The following is a 27,119-nucleotide window of genomic DNA, read 5'->3' as shown; positions in this document are numbered from 1 at the left end:
GAAGACCGCGAGAACCTCCCACGATATTTATTTGTCATTATTATATATTCATGTCCAAAGGCTCGTGGGTTCGATTCCTAGCGGCCGAAGACTCCCCGTGTAGTAAATGATTTACTAGTGCACGTTAAATCTGTCTGGTCACAAAGTCCTCCATGTTCCCATAACAAATCATACCTCTGGAGGCACTGAATTGGAGATTGATCGTTCTCTAGTTCAGGTCAAAATTGCGATGTGTGAATGAATGAATGTATGATTGGGTGCGCCTTTTAAACGGGTTGTGAGATGTGTGTGACTGAAGTCTGGTTCTTGGCTATAGATGGCACCACTGAAAAGCAAGAAACGCCATCTCTGCCTTAAATTCACTTGGCTTCACCAAGAATGCTTGCTGATATTGGCAAGTGGCATTAGAAACAACAACAAGCTAATTTTTATCAGCTGGGATGCCACGAGTGACGAAAAATGTAAAAAGTGGTAACCAGTAAAAAGTAAAAATGTATTAAAATAAGCTACTTTTTCTAGCATTGTTTTTTCAGTTTGCTATTGAAAGTGAAAGAAGTTAATGTTTTCTCTTAAAATGTGACTCATTTTCATATGCAAGTTATGATGGTAGGTAGGATTGAATACTGAAATAAATTAAATAAATAAATAAAAAAAAATTTGAGTTTCTGCATTTTTATACAATTTTAGCCGTCTTTGGCATACCAGTATCTAACTGTTAGTGAGACTGTAATCATTTCAAACACTTTAGCCCTTTGCACTCCGATGCCGCCATCTACTGACACCACTCCCAAATTTAAACTTTTTATAGTTTAATAATTAAATAATAACCACATTATTTTAAGAATTTTTAAAATTTTATAAAAATATAAAAATATTGTATTGTGTATTTTAAATGGTTTAGTCCTTATATTAGTTCAAACAGCATTTTAAAGTACGCGTAGTGAAAAGGGTTAAACAATAAAAGAATTAAACGTCTATGAGTTAAACAAAAGAAGATTTGACAGCCATGATTTAAACTGTGAAAGAGTTGAGTGTCTATGTGAGTCAAACAATGAAGGAGTTAAACATTTAGGGAGTTAAACACTCATGATTTAAACAATAAAACAATTAAACGCCAATAAGTTCAACAATAAAAGAGGTGAACGCCTATCAGCTAAACAAAGCCTCTTAGTTAAATAATGAAAGAGTTAAACTATGACTTAAGCAATAAAGGAATTAAACACGTATGAGTAAAGCAATAAAAGAGTTAAACATCGATGAGTTAAATAATAAAAGAGGTAAACACCAATGAGACAAGCAATAAAAGATATAAAGAATTAAAAGCGTATGAGATGAACAATAAAAAAGTTAAACAGTAAAAAGTTAAATGCCTGTGAGCTAAACAGTAAAACAGTTAAACGTATTTCTCACAAGGTGAAAAACAAATTCCGGTAATTATTAATACTAACCGGTTAAAAATAACCGCTCCTTTTGGTCAGAATGATCCAGGATAAACTGGAAAAAAAATCACAGAAAGGAACCAACTCGAAAGGTATAACTCGTAGCCAACCCAAAGCAAATACGTCCACATGTTTTTTTCTTTTTTTTTTCTAATTTTGCCCGTTTCAAATTAATTTGGCGCCTTGACGATTGTAACTGGCGTGGCAGATCACGATGCGGAAATATCCCCAATAAAAATGGGAAGGAATGATATTGACCAAGCTTCATTGGTTATTATTAATAATAAGCGGCTAATGCGATAAATTCACTTAAATTATTCCCCTTAACTGGCTTTTTGGTTATTAATGTTATATTATTCTTAATGTTACAAACGGAAAAACGAAAGGATTCCTGTTCGCAAACGCAAGCATGAAGCCCGTCCCTCAAAAAAGGACCTAAGTGGTTGAGAGAATTAAACCCAACCGAAGAGCGAATGGTGACTCTCTGAACCCCTTTCATTCAAATACGAGAACTGGGTGTTGATCACCAGTTAGAGATAAAATGATCCATTGTCAACGTACCCAATAACTTGCGCAAGACCTGAGACTGTCTTCCACGCAATGTAAATGATTCATTCACTATTCATGTAAAACTGAAAAAAAGCTTAGCTTTCAAATCATATTTCATGTATGAACTTGGGTATCCGAAACGGGTGTATGATGCAACTTACAATCTCCACCAAACACTATTGCACCAATCCGAAAATGTTTATATTGATCTCGATTGGCTGTTCAATGTCTATTCAGTCATCAAAATAATTTACACAGAATGTGTCTGAGCTGTATTTAAATATGCCTGCAAGATCGTGCACCGAGCAGTTCAGGATTAACAATTAAAGATGTCCAAGTTGAAAACACAAAGTTTCTTTTCCAAAAGAGATTAGACAACAACCATTTTGCCAACTGTGATCGCCTTGCAGCTATCACAATTTTCTACATTTTGATGTGAATCGTATTTAACATTTTTTTTTAACATTGTTATCGCGGCAAGTAAAAATATCAACATTTTACGATACATCGTCCAGTTCTATTAAAAGCATGAAAAAGATTATTATTACTTTTTTAAATTTTAATATAAATTCTCCCAAGGCTGTGTCTGTTATGCATTTCCGAGCATTTATGCATTTTTATTTATCTGTTATGCATTTTTTCACCAATAAAACATAAACAAAATTTTAGTAAACATAAACTGTTGCGCTTAAATATTTTTCCCCCAACATCTGGAAAAAATACGAATCGTAACTTTTATTTTCTACCACAGTAAAAATATTTTATTTTATAATTTTAATATCGTCCCTGAAGAGTCGACCCAATTTAGAGTTTAGAGCTACTAATGACTAACTCCGTAGACTTGTCATTTTGAACCTAATCCGGGAGACGAGCTATCTCCTGTATCACGAATAGGTAGAAACCAGCATTTGCGTTACATGATGAGGAAAACCACGAAAACCTCTCATGATTAGCCTGACTGCAAGAGACTCAAACCCATGATCCGTCAACCACTGAGGATATTTTACGTCAGCACTGTGGCTCATGACACTCATTCACTATTCGTGTAAAATTAAAAGAAAGCTTAGCTTTCAAATCATATTTCATGTGTGAACTTGTGAATCCGATACGGGTTTATGATGCAGCTTACAATCAACAGTTATCAAACAATCAACTTATCTACAATCAACAGTTATCAAACACCATTGTACCGAAAATGTTAATATTGATCTCGTTTGGCTGTTCAATGTCTATTCAGTCATCAAAATAATTTACACAGAATGTGTCTGAGCTGTATTTAAATATGCCTGCGAAATTGTGCACCGAGCAGTTCAGGACTGACGGTTAAAGATGTCCGAGATGAAAACACGATAAAGTTTCTTTTTCAAAAACAATTAGACAACAACCATTTCGCCAATGGATAACCTGTGATTGCCCTTACTTCTTCATTTTGTAGTGACTCATATTTAACATTTTTTTGTAATACGAGTATTGTTATTGCGACAAGTAAAAATATCAATATTTTACGATACATCGTCCAGTTCTATTAAAAGCATAAAAAATGTTATTATTATTTTTCTATAATTTTAAACTACCACTCAAAGAGTTAAGTTATTTTTATTAAGAAATATAACTTTTCTTTTACCGTGATTCAAGAAAAAATGTCTTTCCTTTATTAGCATTTCCTATTAAATACGGAAATATTTAAGAACATATGCAGGCAATCAATCACATTTTCTTCTAATATTTTGTTTTCCATAACATTGCACTTATACATGCTTCCCCTTCTTGTTGTAACCATTCCCTATTTTGATTCAGGTGATACTTTAATAGTTTTTTTGTTACGGTCAATGTGAAGTAGTCGCTTATTAACAGGTTGACCGGTCAATATTAATAAATAAATAATGTTATTAAATATAACGGGCTAATGCGATAAATTCATTTAAATTATTCCATTTAACCCTTTCGAACCGGACGGGACATGTGCTGTCCCAGTCTGGTAAATTTTTGATATTACGGATGGGACAACATATGTCCCAGTTACTGAAAAATATCTAGGACAGAAAATAACGCCCACTTTGGTCTCCAAACCGATTTTAAGGCCGTCTCATCGTTCCATGAATTTCTCACGTCAATCATTCCAGATCTAATCAAGCAAGCGACAACTTGCTCCCGACAGCGAATAAATATTTTCGAGTGGTAGTTTATTAACTGTGATTATTGTTTTAATAAATTCAATTCATTAGGTTTTCAACCACCACTATTTTTAAACAATTCGATGGCTCCTTTCTCTGCTAAACGGTCGAAATGAGTCAAAAGAGAATTTACCCTGAAAACAAGTTGAGACAGCTCGCTTATAAAAGTGAGCCTTCTGAAAACTGAAAACACTGTAGAGGAGACCGGCAATGAAGTCGTGTCACCCAATCATAATGATTTGTTTGATGATGAAGTTGAGCTCCAGAACTAGAATCCACCGTCATTTTCATGGTCCTATCCAACTAACTTTGCACCATGAATGCCACTAGTTAGTTACATCAAAGGCCAAACAAATATCTCTATTGGCAACGAAGCCACCAAAGTGTATGCTTACTTCAAGATCTTTCCCGAAAGCTTATTCATTTACACTGCCCAATGTACGAACGAAAGTATGGAAATGGAAAGAAAGAACATTTGGAAATGTGAACAAGGAAGTCAATAAGCAAAGGCCCTCTTCCTCCAAAACTATATCATCATCATCAACAACGAGACTTTTCAATGTTGGAAACCATTTCCCAATTGAAGGAAAAATGCGCAATAGATGTGCTTGGTGCGTAAAAATGAATAAAGAGGCACGCTCGAAAATAGTGTGCACCTCTTGCAACGTAGCAGCACTGTGCAAGAACTATTTCCAGCCCTACCACACCCTCAAGAAATCCAGACTTTAGATACTGTTGTTCTTCCACTACTTTCAAATTTTTAAATTTTTTTCCTTTCTGATTTTATAACTGCTTAATTTCGAAAAGTGTTTATAAATAAATATGTTAATAACAATGCAAATACGAGAACTGGATNATATTCATAGATATTCACCTGAACTAGTATTGAAAACGATCCAGTTTGAACTGTAGGTTAGAATTTCTGATTCTTAATTAAAACAATAAAAACAAAAATATCGTTTAAATGATGAAATTCTCTTTTATTCACAATTCAAGAAGTATTTATGGGATCTCTCTACTCCCATATCTCAAAAATTAATTCACCCATTTATTGCGTAACAAAATTAGAAGTAAAAAAAAGAAAAGAATTCTAAAAAAATGATCAAACGCAGCGGTCGCCATAGCAACGTATATATATTCATATTCATAGATATTCACCTGAACTAGTATTGAAAACGATCCAGTTTGAACTGTAGGTTAGAATTTCTGATTCTTAATTAAAACAATAAAAACAAAAATATCGTTTAAATGATGAAATTCTCTTTTATTCACAATTCAAGAAGTATTTATGGGATCTCTCTACTCCCATATCTCAAAAATTAATTCACCCATTTATTGCGTAACAAAATTAGAAGTAAAAAAAAGAAAAGAATTCTAAAAAAATGATCAAACGCAGCGGTCGCCATAGCAACGTATATATATTCATATTCATAGATATTCACCTGAACTAGTATTGAAAACGATCCAGTTTGAACTGTAGGTTAGAATTTCTGATTCTTAATTAAAACAATAAAAACAAAAATATCGTTTAAATGATGAAATTCTCTTTTATTCACAATTCAAGAAGTATTTATGGGATCTCTCTACTCCCATATCTCAAAAATTAATTCACCCATTTATTGCGTAACAAAATTAGAAGTAAAAAAAAGAAAAGAATTCTAAAAAAAATTATCAAACGCAGCGGTCGCCATAGCAACGTATATATATTCGTATTCATAGATATTCACCTGAACTAGTATTGAAAACGATCCAGTTTGAACTGTAGGTTAGAATTTCTGATTCTTAATTAAAACAATAAAAACAAAAATATCGTTTAAATGATGAAGTTCTCTTTTATTCACAATTCAAGAAGTATTTATGGGATCTCTCTACTCCCATATCTCAAAAATTAATTCACCCATTTATTGTGTAACAAAATTAAAAGTAAAAAAAAAGAAAAGAATTCTAAGAAAATGATCAAACGCAGCGGTCGCCATAGCAACACATGAGCACTCTTCACTATTACTCTTGATTATTGTAGTTGAAAAGTGAGGACTCCATGAAATTCAAACCAAGACCCATTTTGCAAATGGGTAAAAAAACTAGTTTTTTTTTATTATTATTTTTTTAATGAGAGCAAGTTAAAGGGAAAAAAAACACATTTATTTCAGGAACATATATTTAGTTAGTAAGCTCTCTTCACTGAGCTCACATATTCATTATAATGGCAAGATAAATAATTACTTTCCTAGTTTTTATAGGGGAAAATAAACTATCATTTTTCATATATATATTATTAATCTGGAGTGGATTTATTTCACCGCTCGAGTGATCAATTAAAGCAATGACCAACTTTGAAAATCTTGCTGCTACCTTTTATTTTTTAAACCTATGCCTGACACAGGTGGATTAATGTCTGACAACCTTTGTTAAGTAGTTTAAACATTTTAAATTAGAAAAGCGTAGCTCTAATTTAATTTTCAAACTTCCTTTTCGTGTAACATCATTTAGTCATAAAATTTTGAAATATTGAAAAAACATTTTTGTATTTTCACCAAAAGAATAAAACCATTGATAATCTAACCTTTATATATCCATCTATATATATAAGTTCAAAATGTGGAAAAAACATGGAAAAAATTATTTAAAAAAAGTTCAATAAAAATCAGGAAAAAAAAGATATAATCTATTCATCAGCTCACACAATTATATCCACAAAAAGATAGAAATTTCAATCTTTCACAGTGAGCAGCACTGTATCAGCTGTCAAAAATATATTTGAAGTTGAAGAATTTACAAAATATCAATGTCAGGTAACCCAAAACCAAAAAAATATGGCAAAGGGTCTACGAGACAAAAAAGTTCAGGAACCACTGGTTTAAACATATTGACATGATAAATCTGTGAACTCTCTCTTTTTCCAGGAATATTAACTAAATAGTTAGCTATGGGACATTTTGTTTTATATCTTCCCCGACCCAATCCATTGAGCAGACAACTTATTAGCTCTAGACGTTGCCAAAACAAGAACCGTATCTCTGGCTCTGAGTTCTTTCCTGATACTATTTTTATCATAATACGATTTCCTTTTCAATGCCACGTCTTGTTACAGCAAAAATAATATCGTGCCAGTTTGTCTTTGAATTCGGTTAAGCCAAAGTTTCCGGAAGTACTTTCATGACATAACTTTAAAAAATTCGGCTTCTAAATTCTTCAGGTATAAATGATTTTTTTCTTCTTTTAACCGTCCTTCTTGGCCCTTAGAAAGAAGTTTTCTTTCAACAAGATAGCTTTGTTTCTGAATACCTTTTTCCTCAGTTTCAAAAAATGATTCTAACTCGGAACTTTCCTGTTGTGCTTTAACAAATCTATCGTGATCTACCTGTATCAAAGGAAGTCCACCCGAATTGGTATCTAAAGTTGGTAATATCTCTTCCATTTTTGAACTAACAGCATCTGTTTCCAAAACTGGCTCATCATCTTTTTAATTTACAATAAATTCTTGATTTTTATTATTTTGTTCGGATGAATTTCCGATAGCTTTCGAATTTCGTTACGCAATATTCTTCACTTTCAGCTTTTAAACGAGTTTGAGATCTGATATTATCTGCGTTTAACTCTGAAATTTGTATATGCGTTATATGTAGATTTGGAAATCTAGCTGCAGTTTTATTCCAAAGGAGATAACGACCTTTATCCTACTCACTTTTAAGCATAGCAATGTCGCCAAACTGTCCAGGTATCGAAACTCTTGCTAGTGACAAACAAGTTAAGCCTTCATCTAATGGTTGTTGTACCCATACAGTTTTATCCGTAAACATATCTGGAGTCACAAATTTTTGGCATAAAACATCAATTGTTGCATCTGATTTCGGAAGTAATAATTTTAAATTCAGTTACTTTCACCATAAGAGTATACAGAGTTAGTAATCTAGCCCTGTTAGTAATCGGTCTTCTTGTATTACGATTCGATTAATTTGAGCGAGTGACTTTTGGTACTTCTGTTTTGGGCACTGAGGTCAATTGTCATTAGTAGATCCATATTTGTAGCATTGATAAGGCTTACGTCTATTGAATTGCTCATAACTCCACTACTTCTACTGATATTTCATTATATTTTCTTCATTTCTGCATTTTTTAAGCAGCTCCTTGTAAATTTTTCCGCGTGGCATTTTCTTCTCACCACTTGAATTTCCGATTTTCATAATTTACTTGGGAATAAATTTTTGTGGGATATTGCTGCTGTTTTACGCGTTAATTATAATCGAACACACATATCACACACATTATAATCGAACTTATATTTTTAGGTTCTGTTGATCTTCTGAGAGCAGTCAACATCAGACAAGAGCCATTAGGTGTCAAACAGTCGACGGGCATGTGTGACAACAGAGCAACAGGAATAGACAACGACGGCAATCCGATCTATGGAGCGCCAGACATCGCTTATGGTATCACAGAAACAGCTGTACTCACGACCACAACTTCACAACTTTTTAAAGGTTAGTTACTACATCGAAATTTTCACTTACGTTAAATGACGGTGCACACTCACCCAAAAAGAATGACAGAATCTCTAAATTGATTACTGATATGATTTGATTGATAATATAATTGCTTACTGGTGTGATTTGATTGATAACTAAATTGATTACTGATATAATTTGATTGATAACTTAATTGATTACTGGTATGATTTGATGGGTAACTAAATTGATTACTGATATAGATTGATTAATAACTGAATTGATTAATTATATGATTTTAATAATAACCAGGACTACCAAATTTCTACGCTTTTTGTAAAAAAAGTATTGTATTGGTAACTAAGTTTATGTTTTAATGTATTATGGCTTATGGATTCAAACTTATTTTCCATACCACTATACATAAATGATTTAAAAGTTCATATGTAACGCCACTTTTTCATCTATCTCGTGGAAAAGCTTAAGAAATGTCAGTAAAATTAGCAAAAAAGCTTTGGTTTTTAAATGCCTATCACTCTGTAAAATATTTTCCAAAAAGCGTAATAGTTGGCAGGCCTGGCTAGACAAATTGATTAATTATGTTAGAATATGATTTAACTGATCTATGTTGATAATTGATCTAATAAACTGGTTTAAGTGTAAGTTTCGTTCTAAAATGAGAAACGCATAAAGTTTTATACCCATTTCACTAAATGTTGATATGTATATCAAAAGTTGCTTGAAAGTCTTCAAAACGATATGCACTCCTCTCCCTTCAATGCTTCTTTCTGCCTGTCTATGTCTTTTTCTAAAATTATGATTAAGTTTCGGTTGAAATTTTTTTAAGGTAGCTTAGTTTAGTAATTGTTTCAACTTTCCTTCAATGAAACTCAAGAAGCTATGAAAGTTGTTCAGAGGTGTCGTCGGCTTCTAGCTTGTATTTATGACTGACAATGCTGTCTGCACAAGATTGGGTCGGTCAAAATTAAACCAAAAATGTTGAAAGGTCAGAGTGTTCAACCAGACTCGAATTCCATCGAACAAGAGTAGACATACGACAGGAATGGAGAAAATGCTCTAGTGACTAAGATCAGAGATACGACAGGAAGGATGAAACGCTTTGGGGCTGAGAGCAGACATACGACTAAAACAGCGAAAAAGCTTTGGAGTCTGAAAGCAGACATATGATAGGAACGATGAAAATGTTTTGGTGACACAGATAGCAGACATATTACAGGAATGGAGAAATTGCTCTGGTGGCTGAGACCAAACAAACGACTGATGAGGTGAAAAATCTATGATTGTTGAGAGCAGACATACGACTAAAACAGCGAAAAAGCTTTGGAATTTGAAAATAGACATACGATGGGAACAGTGAAATAGCATTGGTAACAGTGAGCACACATCCGTCAGGAATGGAGAAAAGCTCTGGTGGCTGAGATCAGACATACGACTGGTGCAGTGAAAAAGCTTTGATGGCTGAGAGCAGACATATGAAAGGAATGGAGAAAATGCTCTGATGTTTTAGCGGCCGACTGGTGCGGCGGAAAAGCTTTGGTGTCCGAGAGCAGACACACGACTAAAACAGTGAAAAAGCTTTGGAATCTGAAAACAGACGATACAGCTTTGGTGGTTGAGAGCAAATAACCACAGTAAAGAGTTAATCACTTTGAAGGGAAGAATACGAAAACCTTTCAAGTTCACTGTTATGTTTTTACAAACATTTTCTATTTTTTTACGTCTATAACAGCAACAAATTGTCTTATTTAATGTGACCATTAGTTTTGCCACATCGATCACCTATATCCACCTCAGACAGTGTTACTTTCTTTTTTCTTAAACGTTTAAATTTCTTGTAAAGGTTAAAAATGTGTAGAAAAAAAATCAAACACATATTTTAGAACTGTTTTATCATGAATTTGTAAATTTTTGATTTATTCAAATATATTTCATAAATCGACGTATTAAATGGAAAACAATTTATTCCGGAAAATCCGGAAAAGTTGATTTGCTATGATATATTGATATATTATCACTAATTTCATAGCTGCACATGTTTTGTTTTTAGGAGGTTTTCCATATGATTTTTCAATATTGGCAACAATTAGACCGAATCAGGGATCTGAGGCATTCCTCTTCACCGTTTACAACAATGCTGCTGAAGAACAGTTGGCGGTTGGAATTGGCGAGAATATCACCTTCATGTGTAGAGAGAGTCAAGATGTTCCTACATTGACTGAAGTCTCTTTTCCGGTTTCTGTGAATGATGGAAAGTATGCTGACACTACATTTATATAATTTTATATGAACACAACCGATTTTCGTAAGAGATAAAAATAACTAAATAACAGTGGGGAACAATTTTTTTTTTCCTGTTACAAGAAACTTTTAAAATGACAAGCTTAAGTTTTTACTCAATTTAATAATATATTTTTAACCAGGGCTCTTTAATATTCACTCGACTGAATACCGAGTATCTCCTCTTCTCTGTTACGTAAGAAATGGCAGGAAAAAGGCGGAAGTACATTGTAGTTTATGATGCAATACGTTAAGCTCATATGATTTATTTGTTTCAAGTGTTGCTTTTAAAGGAGAAGACATTTTAAAAAATTCTGTAGCTTTAAGAATGAAATCAATTGCAGATTTGAAATCCCTACACTCGAATTAGGTATCATCAATAATCGGTCAATATGATAATAAATCGGTATCAATTAACACCACGAAATCACGCGCAAAACTGAAAGATCAAATGAATTGAAGAAAAAGTTTTTTCTTTTATTATTACATGTTACTCTTCCAGGTGGCTTTACGTTATTAGACTGAGCGAAACGTATATTTAGAAATTTATAACATCAAAGTAAAAAATTATATTCAGTATCATTCAGCACGGGGCTATAGCTTGCCATCAACTCTTAACAGTTAAAATTTATCACAATAAAGCATTTTTTCCCGTTACTTATCCTTTACCCCAGAACATATATTAAACACCTATATTACATTTAATATCGGTTATAACAGCTCCGATTACCACCATATCAGTTGTACTAACTGCAAAAATTAATTACGCACCATTGGCATCAATAATAAGTTGGACAATTTTTGTATGGTCTCTCGAAACAAATAAGTAATGGGTTAACGCATTACCATGGACACATTCGGTTTAGATTTTTAATAAAAAAGTCACTAGTTTAAATTGATTAATTTATTTATGAATATTGAACCTGTCTAATTTCAACGTATTTAGTTATTTTGAATAATGAACCTGTCTAGTTTTAACTTAGTTAGTTTTCTTGAATGATGAATATGTCTAGCTTTAATGTATTTAGTAATTTTGAATAATGAATATGTCTAGATTCTATTTATTTAGTTATTTTGAAGAATGAACCTGATTAGCTTAAATGTATTTAGTTTTCTAGAATAACGAACCTGATTAGCTATAATGTATTTATAGTTTTCTTAAATAATGAACCTGTCTAGCTTTAATGTAGTACATACATAGTTATATTGAATAATTAACTTGATTAGTTTTAATGTCTATAATTAATTTGAATAAGGAGTCTGTCTAGCTTTAAATTATTTAGTAATTTTGAATAACGATTCTGTCTAGAATTTATTTATTTAGTTATTTTGAAGAATGAACATGATTAACGTTAATGTATTTAGTTTTCTTGAATAATGAACCTGTCTTTCTTAATGTATTTAGTTATTTTGAATAACGAAATTGTCTAGCTATAATGTATTTAGTAATTGTGAATAATGAATCTGTCTAGCTTTAGAGTAGTTAGCTATTTTAAATAATAAACCGTTATCTCGCAATTTCAGGTGGCATAGGATAGCCTTGGGTATCAAAGGAAACTCTGTGACTCTTTTAAGTGATTGTGGTGATCAGATCACGGAATCACTAAATCGAACTGAAGATGCTTACACAGATCTCACAGGAACGCTTCTGATTGGTGTACAACTTGTTGACGGTGTGTATTACGAGGTAAACATTTATAAACAATTGTCTCCTACTGCAAGCATATGTTTTAATATTAATGGGATACCTGCAAGTGCCATAGTGCGGGTATCTTGATTCTGATTGGTTGTTGAAACGTGGCTTTTGTTTACGTTAGCAACTGTTCCTTCCATTCTCTATAGAGTAAGACAAGTACTTCAAATATCAATCTTTTTAATTGACACATTTTATATTCCTTCACTAAGATTCTTTCGCAAATATTTTAATTCTTTCACTACGTATTTCTTTCTTTACTCAAAGACAGGCGCGAAGCCATGTAGAGCATAAACTAATTATGCATAGAAGTTGCCGCGTACACAAAACAAAAATATATCACGATTACAATAAAATACATAAACAAATAATAAATCTAAGTTGAGTAAAAGTCGTTTATTTAATTAAATTCATTTAATTAACATTCAAACTTATCTGGAGAAATTTAGTTCAACTTAAACACGCCATTTTGCTTATAAACGATCAGCTGGCAGTGACGTCACATGTGTGGGTATCTGTGATCTTCTTCTTCTAAAAGTGCAAGTACCCAATTGAAAGAATTGACATGAAAGCTTCCTTTAAAATTATTACGTTTGAACTGCTGTCCTCTATTGTTATTGTGGAGTAAATTATTTTTGTGGTTCATTAAGAGAATGATTTAAATTCCGAAGATGTTTCACATTTGTAATGAAAACTGATTTGAATTGGTACCCAAAAAAACTTCAAGCAAAAAGTCAAAATACATAAATTGTCTTAACTATTACGCAAGTTAATCCCGTTCATCGGTTACAAATTTGGACGGAAGGTCGGACACATCATGAGGATTAATAATTGCATAGTAACATATGACCAGAAATATCATCTTAATATGGACTGGTGATTTGTGTCTATTTAAATCGATAGTTTTCCTTATGAACTTCTTGTTCGTGTGCCTGTAATTTGCAAATTTTATTTATCTAATTTATCTTAATTTAATTTTTTTAATAATTATGATCAAAAACTGAATTGATATTGGCTCAGAAATATTTTTTTAATGATAATTTAAAAATTTGGTGGTTAAATTAACAAGGTAGCCAAAACATTAAATTACGACCCAATGTGTATTTCTGAGCCTGCTTCAACAATAAATTATAGAAAACAGAAAATAAAAATTCCAGGTAAAAATTCTTTATTTTTATATGCTGAACTTTTAAAAGTGTTGTACTCAATCGAATAACGTGAGTCAAGGTGGCTCAAGAGCTAGAGCGTTCATCTTCTAATTAGGTGATCCGGGTTTGAATCACAGCAATGGCTGGTCAATAACAATTCCGCACTTGGCAGTGCTGACGTAAAATAACCTCAGTGGTAGACGGATAATGGGTTAGAGTCCCCTTGCCGTCAGGCTAACCATGGGAGGTTTTCATGGTTGCCCACTCCGTGTAATGCAAATGCGGGCTAGTCCGCTCAAAAAGTCCTCCACAAAAGCAAATTTCTCCCAATACTTGATCTAGGATTTCTCCAGGATTTGTCTTCTGAATGGGGTTCAAAATTACAAGGCTACAGAGTTTAGCATTAGGAGTCGTAAGCCCCAAAAATTGGATCGGCTGTTCAACGACGGTTATAAAATCTTATAACGTAAAGTTATTGCAAAGGGCAACAAATGATATTAAAAAGAAAAGGGAAATGTTTTAAGTGACCTGCAAATTTCATCGGTATATGGCTTTTCAGTTTTATGTATATTTGTGGCTTGTTGATTATTTCAGTGCCAAGACGAACAGGTATTCAATGAGTTGGTTATAATGATTATTACAAAGGGTTTTGATAATTTATTCATTCAATTTTTCTGGTGTAGGGGGACATCCAGCAGCTTTTGATTATTCCAAGTCCGGAAGCTGCTTATGATCAATGCATAGACTACATGCCGGATTGTCAGTTTCCTCTGCCCTACACAGCCGGACCTGAAGACACAGTTTTTCCTCGATTACCCGGATCGTCGAATGACGATGAAGATGAAGACGACGATGATTTTACGGATTATCCTTATCCCGATTTAACTCCGGGAGTTTATACTAATTACACTCCACCGGTAAGTGCTCAATCTTAAAATATATTTTCATTTTAAAGTTGTGACACTCATTGACAGAAATGATGTTCCAAAATCCTCAATTAAAGCGGGAAACGAATTTTTTGTGGTATTCATGCAAGTGCGTGATCTTATCTAATTAGGTTGTGGGTATTTCAAATTTGAAATTAATTTTGGCATTTATAGTTTGCTTTATTTTTGTCTGAATGTACGGGTTCATAAAGAACGTAGAGGGTTTACATACATACACACTTGTATCCTTCTTTGAAAATAACGATTGAGGCAAAAAAGGAAAGGAAAAAAGCACATTAATTTATCGTATTGCATCATAGGCTGAATTGTATTATAATCCTACTACTCCCTATGTAGCAGAGAAATCGGAACACTTGGCATTTACTCGAGTGAATTTTTAAAAAAATCCTGGTAAATGATTTTAATATTAAATTACATAAAAACTGGAGCTTATTGATGGAAACTAATTAAAGATTTTCAAATCAACGAATCGAAAATATCAAATATCCATTCAAAAATCTTATGCAACTGAAACAAAATTGTTCTTCAGTGATGATTTGCACTTGCGTTAGTCGTCTAATGTATTTAGTTGTGAGCAATTTATTTGAAAATACATCATTCGTTTTACAGGGAAATATTACATGTTACTCTGTATAACACTGACGGATATTATTCTAAAGCCATTTCGCATTGTTATTAATTTTTCTTCTCATTCATTTTCTTTGTCATTGGTTTAGTTATCTAAAATAGTTGTTAGTAGTTTATGTTCATTATCATCAAATTTATTCGAATTATACATTCATCTCAATATAGTTTTTCTGTAAAACAGAAAAAAAATATCAATCCATAACAGTTTCTCTTTGTAATCGGTGCATTCTAATTGTCAAGAAAAGTTCTATGATGAAGTTAATTGACGACGAAGATACGAAAATCTTTGGCTATTGTCAACACGAAATTAATAAAAGTACTAACAGTAATGCCCTATAAATTGTTTATTTAAATATTCCATCATATTATACCATTTGAAGGTCAGCGACAATGAAATACATGTATTGAAGTTATGAACAACGTTTAACTGTTATACCATATATATCACGTGTTCTATGATTCGACCGACGCATTCCAAAAGGATTAAAGGTATCAAGTGGATGAAATCTTGCCATAAAACACGGATGCCACTTAGGGAGGTTGAAAATCTTGAAAAGCACATGAAATGGGTGGAGGAACGGGAACAAGCATGGCCTCAATCTACATCACTTTTTTCGATGGGGTTATGATTTTTCGNAAGTTGGTTTGCTATGATATATCATCATTAATTTGATAGCTACACATTTTCTGTTTTCAGGAGGTTTTCCATATGATTTTTCAATATTGGCAACAATTAGACCGAATCAGGGATCTGAGGCATTCCTCTTCACCGTTTACAACAATGCTGCTGAAGAACAGTTGGCGGTTGGAATTGGCGAGAATATCACCTTCATGTGTAGAGAGAGTCAAGATGTTCCTACATTGACTGAAGTCTCTTTTCCGGTTTCTGTGAATGATGGAAAGTATGCTGATACTACATTTATATTAATTTATAGGAACACAACCGATTTTCGTAAGAGATAAAAAATAAGTAAATAACACTGGGGAACAATTTTTTTCTCTGTTGCATGTGACTTTTGAAAGGACAAGCTTAAGTTTTTATGTAATTTAATGATATATTCCTAACCAGGACTTCTTAATATTCACTCGACTGAATACCGAGCATCTCTACTTCTCTGTTACGTAAGGAATGGCAGGATAAACGCGGAAATACATTGTAGTTTATGATGTTATACGTTAAGGTCATATGATTTTTTTTGTTTCGTGTGTTGTTTTTAAAGTAGCAGACAAGTGCATACAAATCTATACGTTCTTTTTAAACTTATACATTTAGACAAAAATAAACTAAACTAAAAATATCATTTGGAAAAATTCTGTAGCTGTAGGAACGGAATAAATTACAGATTTGAAATCCCCACACTCGAATTAGGTAACAACAAACACTTGTATATATGATAATAAATGGGTATCAGTTAACACCACGAAATCATGCGCAAAACTGGAAGACCAGCTGAACTGAAGAAACTTAAAACAATTCCAAGATTTTTCTTTTATTATTACATGTTACTCTTCTCGGTGGCTTTACGTTATTAGACTAGGCGAAGCGTATATTTAGAAGTTTATCTCATCAAAGTAATAAATTATATTCAGTATTATTCAGCATGGGGCTATTGCTTGACACCAACTCTTAACCGTTAAAATTTATCACAATAAATCATTTTTTCCGTTACTTATCTTTTACCCCAGCACTTATACTAAATATCTATAATATTATATTTAATATTGATTATAACAACTCCGATTACAACCATATCAGTACTAACTTCAAAAATTAATTATGCACCATTGTCATCAATAATAAGTTGAGCATTTTTTTTATGATCCCTCGAAAGAAATAAGCAATTGGTTAGCGCATTACCATGGACACATTCGCTTTAATTTTTTAAATAAAAAGGCTACTAATTTAAATTGGTTAATTTATTTTTGAATATTGAACATGCTTAACTTTAATGCATTTAGTTATTTTGAATAATGAATATGTCTAGATTTTATTTATTTAGTTACATTGAGTAATAAACCTGTTTAGCCTTAATGTAATTAGTTACTTTTTATTAATGAAATTGTCTAGCTTCAATATATTTAGTTATTTTGAATAATGAATCTGATTAACTTTAATGCATTTAGATTTCTTGAATAATGAACCTGTCTAGCTTTAATGTATTTAGTTATATTGAATAATTAACTTGATTAGTTTTAATATCTTTAATTATTTTGAATAAAGAGCCTGTCTAGCTTTAAATTATTTAGTAATTTTGAATAACGATTCTGACTAGAATTTATTTATTTAGTTACTTTGAAGAATGAACATGATTAACTTTAATGTATTTAGTTTTCTTGAATAATGAACCTGTCTTTCTTAATGTATTTAGCTATTTTGAATAACGAAATTGTCTAGCTATAATGTATTTAGTAATTATGAATAATGAATCTGTCTAGTTTTAGAGTAGTTAGCTATTTTAAATAATAAACCGTTATCTCGCAATTTCAGGTGGCATAGAATAGCCTTGGGTATCAAAGGAAACTCTGTGACTCTTTTAAGTGATTGTGGTGATCAGATCACGGAATCACTAAATCGAACTGAAGATGCTTACACAGATCTGACAGGAACGCTTCTGATTGGTGTACAACTTGTTGACGGTGTGTATTACGAGGTAAACATTTATACACAATTGCCTCCTTCTGCAAGCATTTGTTTTAATATTAATGGGATACCTGCAAGTGCCATAGTGCAGGTATCTTGATCCTGATTGGTTGTTGAAACGTGGCTTTTGTTTACGTCAGCAACTGCTCCTTCCACTCTCGATCGAGTAAGACAAGCATTTCAAATACCACTTCTTTCAGGGTGACACATTTTATATTCTTTCACGAAGATTCTTTCGCAAATATTTTAATTCTTTCACTACATTATTCTATCCTAACACAGAGACAGGCACGAAGCCACGTAGAACATAAACATATTATTCATGCATTGAAGTTGTCAGGTACATAAAACAAAAATATATCACGATAACAAAAAATACGTAAACAATTAATAAATATAAGTTATATAAAAGACGTAAAAGTGAAAGTATTGTATTTCATCTCACTCGATGTGTGATGCGACGCTGTATTTAGTTAACTTATTTTAATTAACATTCTAACTTATCTGGAGAAAATTAGCTGAACTTTGACATTTCATTTTGCTTATAAACCATCAGCGGGCACTAACGTCGTAGGTCACATGTGTGGGTATTGTGATTTTCTTCCTCTTATAAAGTGCAAGTACCCAATTGAAAGAATTGTTATGAAAGCTTTCTTTAAAATAAAACTATGTTTGAATTGCAGTCTTCTATTGTTATTGTGGAGTAAATTATTTTTATAGTTTATTAAGAGAATGATTTAAAATCCGAAGATGTTTCACATTTGTAATGAGAACTGATTTGAATTGGTACCCCAAAAAACTTTAAACAAAAAGTTAAAAGACGTAAATTGTCTTAACTATGATGCAATTTAATTTAGTGCAGCGGTTACAAACTTGGACGGAAGGTCGGACACATCATGAGGATTAATAATTGCATAGCAACATATGACCGGAAATATCACCTCAATATGGACTGGTGGTTCGTGTCCTTTTAAATCGATAGTTTTCCTTATGAACTTCGTGTTAGTGTGCCTTTGATTTGCTAAATTATCTTAATTTCATTTTTTTAATAATTATGATCAAAAACTGAATTGAGATGGGCTCAGAAATATTTTTTTAATCGTAATTTAATAATTTGGTGGTTAATTTAACAATGTAGCCGAAACATTAAATGATTATTAAATATGTATGTCTGTGCCTGCTTCAACAATAATTAATAGAAAACAGAAAATAAGATTCCAGGTAATGTAGATAAATAGATTTACCTGACCAAAACGCACGAATCGGGCATTTATTAAGAATGAGTACCACTTCTTCTTTTCAAATTTGTAATCTCTGCAATGTATCCCCCTGTAAATACTTTTCCAAGCATTTTTTTTTCTCTATAAAGAAGGGCTCGTGCACCATTGAAAAGACTTAACGTTAGCAAAGTAAAGATTGAAAAACTATACTATATCCAAAGTATGGGTGATTATATCTCATTTGTAGATTACCAATGTGGGAGAGTTACATTAGTCGACATCAACTTTTATTGATTAAATAGTTCATCGATTGTAAGTCGAGTTAGCATGCTTCATATACTAGTAAATTTATGTATAATAACTGTAGTGGTAGTTACGCCACAAAGAAACGTCATTGACATGAATTAACCTTTTGACGCATATCGGCCACCGGTGTTCCCTTTATACGTATTTTTCTGACGCTCCAATTACAAGCAAAAAGATATTTTCGTATTTTTTTAATTAAAAAAAAAGCAGTCTAATGGTTACTAAAGAAATTATTAAATTATCGGAATATGTTTGTACTAAAATATAAATCTAAAAATAAGTATTGTAAAAATGTTTTTTTCATTCATATTCAAATATTTATCAATAATCAATTTTGTAAATTGAAGATATTTCTGCAATGAACAACTGTTTCTCATAAATTTTAAATAACTGCAAATAAATCCAAATTTGAAATATCATTGCTTAGAAGTGTGTTGTGTTTGGAAAATTCTACCATTAACCCAGAAAAACACTTGTGTTTTATGCTATATTTTATAACCAAAAATTATTAAAATGCTCAATATAAATCTTTCACTTATTTTGACTCATAATATTAATACAAAATAATAAAAAATTGAGAAAAATTTGTTTAATGAAAATTCTGCTTTCAATAGTTAAACTACAGGCAATTCAATTTTTTTAAAAGATAACCTATTTACGTTTTCTTTCTTTCATACTACCTTTGACCAAAAATGATTTTCAAGCTCATTGATCGTTTTTCAACAATTGTTTATTTTTGTATCATTGTAAGCTCAAGAAAAATGTACATGGGATGACGTAATCACCTCTTTTAAAGCGTGTTTCGACAAACCTAAACATTGGAAAACCAACAGTTATTGTAACAAAATATTTACTTATTCATCGGGGGGGAAATTGCTTGATTGCATCAAATACAGATATTGGTCTCTATCACTATATCTGGAGGTGAATGATACTGAGTATAGTAGTTACTCTTTATGTTGAACTTTTAGAAGCTTGTTTTGCTCAATCGAATAACGTGAGTCGTGGTGGATCAGAAGATAGAGCTTTCGCCTTCCAATGAGGTGAACCGGGTTCGACTCACAGCGATGACTGGTCAATAAAAATTACGCACTCGGCAGTGCTGAAGTTAAATAACCTCAGTGGTAGATGGATCATAGGTTAGAGTCCCCTTGCTGTCAGACTAATCGTGGAAGGTTTTCGTGGTTGTCCTCTCCGTGTAATGCAAATGCGGGCTAGTTCCCTCAAAAAGTCCTCTACGAAGGCAAATTTCTCCCAATACTCGATCCAGGAGTTCCTTTGTCTTCTGGATTATGTTCAAAATTACAAGGTTATACATAGAGTTGAACATTAGTACTAGTAAGCTCCAAAAATTGGATCGGCTGTTCAAATATAGTTATAAAATCTTATAACGTAAAGTTATTGCAAAAGGCAACAAATAATATTAAAAAGAAAATGGAATTGTCTTAAGTGACCTGCAAATTTCATCGGTATATGGCTTTCAGTTTTATGTAAATTTGTGACTTGTTGATTATTTCAGTGCGAAGGAGAACGGGTGTTCAATCAGTTGATTATAATGATTACTAAAAAGAGTTTTAATAATTTATTTATTCTATTTCTCTGGTGCAGGGAGATATCCAGCAGCTTTTGATTATTCCAAGTCCGGAAGCTGCTTATGATCAATGCATAGACTATATGCCGGATTGTCAGTTTCCTCTGCCTTACACAGCCGGACCTGAAGACACAGTTTTTCCTCGATTACCCGGATCGTCGAATGATGATGAAGATGAGGACGACGACGATTTTACGGATTATCCTTATCCCGATTTAACTCCGGGAGTTTATACCAATTACACTCCACCGGTAAGTGCTCAATCTTAAAATATATTTTCATTTTAAAGTTGTGACAGTCATCGACAAAAATGATTTTTTGAAATCATTCATTAAAGCGGGAATTGAATTTTTTGTGGTATTCATACAAGTACTTGATATTACCTAATGAGGTTCTGGGTATTTCTAAAATTACTTTTGTTCCAAAAGCTACAGATTTTTTTCCTTCAAAATGGCATTTATAGTTTGGTTTATTTTTGTCTGAATGTACTGGTTTGTAAAGAACGTATAGAGTTTATATACATACATATACACTTGTATGCTTCTTTAAAAATAACAATTACGCAAAAAAAAAGGAAAAAACACTCACGTGAATTTATCGTATTGCATCATAGGCTGAAATGTATAATCATCATACTACTCCCTATGTAGCAGAGAAATTAAATCCTGGTAAATGAATTTAATATTAAATTACATAAGAACTGGAGCTTGTTGAGGAAGCCTAATTGTAGATTTTCAAATCAACGGCGCGAAAATATTTAAGATCCATTCAAAAATCTCACGCAATTGAAACAAATTGCTATTTTTTTTAAATAAACCGTAACATTTGTGACAATCTTATTTAAAATAATAATTTTATTCAAAACTAGGGATTTAAAACTAAATGTGACGTTGTTCATTATAGCATAAAATAATTCTCTGATATTATCGTATTACACAATATTTTGTGACATATATTGAAATACCGTTTTACAATCATTAAAAGGTGAATAAGTCATATTTTGTTTCTGATAAATTGTCTTTATAATATATTTTACGTAATTTTAGTATTTTTCTTACACATTTTATGTATTGCTTTGATTTATATTTCTCTTTCTTAACCATCAAAAATCAAAATAAAAAATAAATGATTAAAAGCAATCGGGGATTGGAGAGAAAGCGATCACCGGGCAAAATGCCTTAGTATTTTTAAACTAAGATAACTATCTATTCAATACATAGTTATTTCTTTAGCACTTGCGTCATTACAAAATATTCTTATTTTTCTTTGTCTACTTTTAATCCAGGATGTTGGAAGCCCAGGTGGTGAAAATCCAGGATATCATTATTACAATGTCCAGGTAAATATAAGATATTTGAAATTTAGTTAATTTAGCTAATTTCTTAATGCGAGTATGCAATTGAAATGTTTTTTTAATTTTCATAGAGCTTACCTGGTCCTAGAGGATATCAGGGACCACCCGGACCTCCAGGTGTTAAAGGAGATAAGGTAAAATACATTACTTAGTTCGTAACTTATTTGCCTATTTTTCCATTTCAATCTCTTCCATCAATACTTACATGCATATCTGTGCCATATTTTAGAGGAGAACTTTTCGAATGTTTAAAGCGGTAGACAATTTTACGCTTTGGAATTTTATAAATGAATTAATAAATTTGTTGTACACTAATTTTGTCCACAGCTATATATATAAATAATTCAAGGAAATATATAAGGCATAGATTTGATATTGCAAGGATGTCAGGTGCGACTAAAAATGTAAGAAGAAATAGATATATTTTTTTAAAATCTGTTTAATTGTGTAATCGTAGCTACAGCCATGAATAAAATTGTGAATTATATATGTTTAAAATGTAATTTTTTAATGTAATATGTAATATGTTTAAATATGTAATCTTAAAATGTAATATGTTTAAAATGTAATTTTTTGTAATTGTAAATTTTTATTCCAATTACATTCCAATTACCAGAAAGAACCACCCTAAAGATCACAATTCAAGACGAATGGGAAAAAGGCCGCTAATAGCCCCAGGCGCCCAGATAAATATTGATGATGATGATAAACAGGGTTATCGAGGGAACCCTGCACATATATAGATTCACTGCTTGGAACTTCTTCACAATTTAAACATACACTAGGTGTATAATAAAGTAACTTTGTGACCTCCTGGAAAGTATACCGCTTAAGAATTTATAGAACGTGATAACACTAGAATAGGCTTAAAAGCGACGGTTTGTAGTTTTTCCGATCACGGTTACGGTGGCACAAGACATCGAAATTTTCAAATATTAGTGCCTGTACACTTTTTCATCGAAACATGATCTTTAATAATTATATATATATATATTAGAATGGATGGAGGAATGATATTTTTAGCATGGAAAATGGCACCGCTATGCAGAGAGGAAGAACGCAGAATGGAGAATTCACATCACTGCGCTTTCATCTTTCTTCTGATTGTCATTAGAGTGTGTTAAGTAAAGCTACTTGAAACACATATTGACACGTACTCCCATACTTCGTTTTTTTACGTTAAAAAATATTTTCCCAACTAACATTTTTAGTTCTTGTTCATGTTTTATTTGATTTAAAATGTCAAATGTAAGTTTTAGTGTGTACGGAGACATATCGCAAAACACACCATAACTGCAAATCATTCAAATAAACAAACTGTGCAATCAAAATAATGATTTAACAACTTACTTACTGATTGAAGTTTGATACTTAAATTGAATTTTAAGCCAACAAACTTTTGTAGAGAAGCATTTTACTTAAAATTAAGTTTTAAGGAAAGTAAATAAAAAACTACTTCCCATACACTTGAAGTCAGGATTTATGCTTATACAGATTAACAGTTTTTTTTTTCAAATTTTATTTTAAATTTTGATAATACGGAAGCTGTTTATTATTAAACCTTAAATCGGCTGACAAAAAAATGACCAACAGTGCTAAAATCTCATTAAAAAATGGAAAAAAAAATGGAAGGAGATAAAAATGTACTATTTACTGCCCTTTGAATGGGAAACCTGTTACTTATCTTTATCAAATTTCAAAGTTAATAACGAAATTCATCAATAGATGACACCCATGACTTAGAAAAACAAACAATAAACTAATGTGTTTGCTGCGTTCTGCTTTGGAAATAAGTTATTTATCTTCATCAGAAACAAAGTCTCCAAATAGATGACACTCATGGCTGAAAAAAAAAATCTTTAAAACTATGTATCTTTTTACTGCATGTCCAGGTATTTTTACGCTTTTTGGGAAAATTTCTTCCACTGGTTGCTGAGTTTAAGTCTTAATACATAACTTGAAATAATTAAAAACTTCATTTTAAACGTTACTATGTTCCAACTTCCTCGTGGTGAGGCTTTTAGAATATTGGCAAGATTACCAAAATACCTGAAAACTTTTGTTCTTAATGGTCCACTATTCTATAAAATATTTGGCAAAAAGCGTACGAGTTGTCAGCCCTACATGTCAGATTTTTTCAGCATTTACACAGGTGTCTGTTTATTTTGCTATGAAAATAAGTAAACACTCGTGGTTACTATGAAAATCTAGTTTTATCGTGTTATTTCAGTTGGTAATGCCATCTATTTGCAAACTTTATAATTAATTTTAAAGTTTGGAGAAAAAGATAGCTCGTTTCCTAAGAATGCAACGCAGCGAGCAATACATTTCAATATCTTTCCATTTTTCTTTAGATAATTTTTCAAATTGTCTGTCATATTTTGGCCTCACAATCATCAGGATTCTGTTTATGTAACTTCTTTCTGTTGATATGTGAACACCAGAACTTCTTATTATAGGGAGATCAAGGAAGAGATGGTGTTAATGGATTGGATGGAGCTTTAGGCCCACCTGGCCATATCTTCATGATACCAGTAAGATTTTAAATTTTCTTATTAAACTAAAAATTTGAACTAACAAAATATGTTTCTTTTAATTGTGTGAAAATATGTTTCTTTTAATCTGTTTAAAACTTGTTTCGTTTAATAAAGTTAAAATTTTAAATATTGATAACACAACTGATTTATTCCTCTGTACTCATTACATTTCTAAATTAATTTATTTTAATTAATAATGCTGGCGTTTTGGAACTTGGTTTCGAGGAAGCGTAAGGAATCTATTGCCACACTACCTACATTAATTACCTATTACTACAATACCAACAGCAATTATTTTCAATTATTACAGATCACTACCGCCAATGATGGTTTGATAATTTTTACGACTCACCAAAAAGGAATAACTATTTTACTCGAGCATTTTTACCAAGTTTTCAATGTTAATGGGATACTTGCAAGTGGAGTATATCGATCCTGTGGGGGTATATCGTAGTGGGAGTATATCAATCCTGATTGGTTATTGAAACGAGGCATGTGTTTACGTTTGCAACTGTTCTTTCCATTCTATTTCGAGTAAGCCAAGCCCGCCAAGCATCAAATCTCTTAAGTGACACATTCTATATTCTTTCACAAATATTTGAATTCTTTCCCTATATATTTCTTACTTAACACAAAGACAGGCATGAAATTATGTAAACAAACTAATTATCCATTGGAGTTGCAAGGTACACAAAACAAAAATATGTAACTGTTACAATACAATATATAAACAAATAATAAATCTAAGTTAAGTAAAAAACGTAGATGAAAAAGAATATAATGCTTCACGATAATTAACATTTTGACTCATGTGGAGAAACTTAGCTTGACTTTAACTTGTCCTTTTGCTTAAAATTGATCAGCAGAAGCTGACGTCGTTGGTCACGTGTGTGGATTCTTCTTTTTGAAGTGCTAGTACACAATTATGCAATTTCTTGATTGAGTAGATTAGAAATTTAAATTGATTTAGTTTAGTGTTATTACATTTTCAAAGAACGATGAATGGTTTTAAAGTGAAATAATAAAAATTTGTTACTGTTTTTAGTATCAGCCACAAGGAGATATCAAAGGACCGGATAATGCGGAACCACTGAGACAAATGTTGAGCCAACATATGGTAAGACAGCAAATTTTTTAACTATATTTTCAGTTCCTCTTAATATATTTTATATCTAGTCAGGGGAAAAACGTAGAAGCTTAATAAAGCAGTTATGCATTCGAATAAAGTAAATTTCTTTATTTTTTAAAAAAAAAGTTATCAGAAGTTTTTAATATTATAGTGAAATGATTTTAGTATAGCTTAAATTGTTCTGAGTAAGATGGCGATTGAATATGTAAAATGAAATACAGTGAAACCTCCAGGATAGACCATCTCCATATAATCATCACCTCTATTTACGACCCATTTTAGGAGGCTCGGAATTTTTTTCGTAGACTTTGTGTTGAAGAAAATTTTAGAAGAGACCATCTTAACTTCTCCCAGAGACCGGACAAACCTCTGCACCAAATGCGGAAAAGATCAGATAAGGATTGCCACACAAAAAAGATATCAAAACAAAACATTAAACAATGCAAATAGATTAAAATGTATTTAAAATATCTACGCGAGGTTCTTATTTAGAGAGCTCTTTTTGACGATAACAACCTCTGAATAACCTTTTGACGATAACATTCTCATGTTGCTGTTAGAGTGCACTATAGGCGATGCTATATCAATGATATACTTTTAGAAATGATAGTTAAATTAGAAAATAAAGTCTTTTTTTAGAAAAAAACAAGCATCTCAAACAAACAAACTTATTCTCATCTTTTGAAGCTAACTAATTTTTATGGTATAAAAATAAATGCAAACTGAAACAAAAATCATAATTGCTTATTTATTTAAAATAACTTAATCATTCATAATCGGTAAATTTGTTTTTACTCTTAATTATATCAAACTATACTAAACTCAGCGGCGCGACAGCCCATAGAGGGCCAAGACCTACTGTGCCCATCTCAGTTTTCTTGACCTTGGGCTCTGGGGTGCAGAAGCAGAAGTAGGTGTTCAGCCGATCGCGGAACCCCCAGTGTTTAGTTCCCAAGCATGCTTGGTACTCATTTATCGACCCACTGAAGGGATGAAAGGCTGAGTCAACCTTGCCCGGCCC

At 32.0% G+C, this 27,119-nt stretch overlaps 1 protein-coding gene across 1 annotated transcript in view; it reads left to right on the top strand.

Moving 5' to 3' along the window:
* LOC107443413 (collagen alpha-1(XI) chain) overlaps positions 1–27,119 on the top strand; it is a gene marked incomplete at its 3' end in the record, with an annotated part of 90,909 nt that overhangs the window by 2,146 nt on the left and 61,644 nt on the right. Inside the window, 8 exon segments of the mRNA XM_071181930.1 lie at positions 8,452–8,643; positions 10,676–10,880; positions 12,430–12,592; positions 14,430–14,663; positions 22,364–22,417; positions 22,504–22,566; positions 24,892–24,966; positions 26,015–26,086. Of these exon segments, the coding sequence (XP_071038031.1) occupies positions 8,452–8,643; positions 10,676–10,880; positions 12,430–12,592; positions 14,430–14,663; positions 22,364–22,417; positions 22,504–22,566; positions 24,892–24,966; positions 26,015–26,086 (1,058 nt within the window).

This window comes from Parasteatoda tepidariorum, chromosome 6 (assembly GCF_043381705.1).
Source record: "Parasteatoda tepidariorum isolate YZ-2023 chromosome 6, CAS_Ptep_4.0, whole genome shotgun sequence".
Lineage (NCBI taxonomy): Eukaryota > Metazoa > Arthropoda > Arachnida > Araneae > Theridiidae > Parasteatoda > Parasteatoda tepidariorum.
This window is presented reverse-complemented; position numbering and strand designations above follow the sequence as displayed.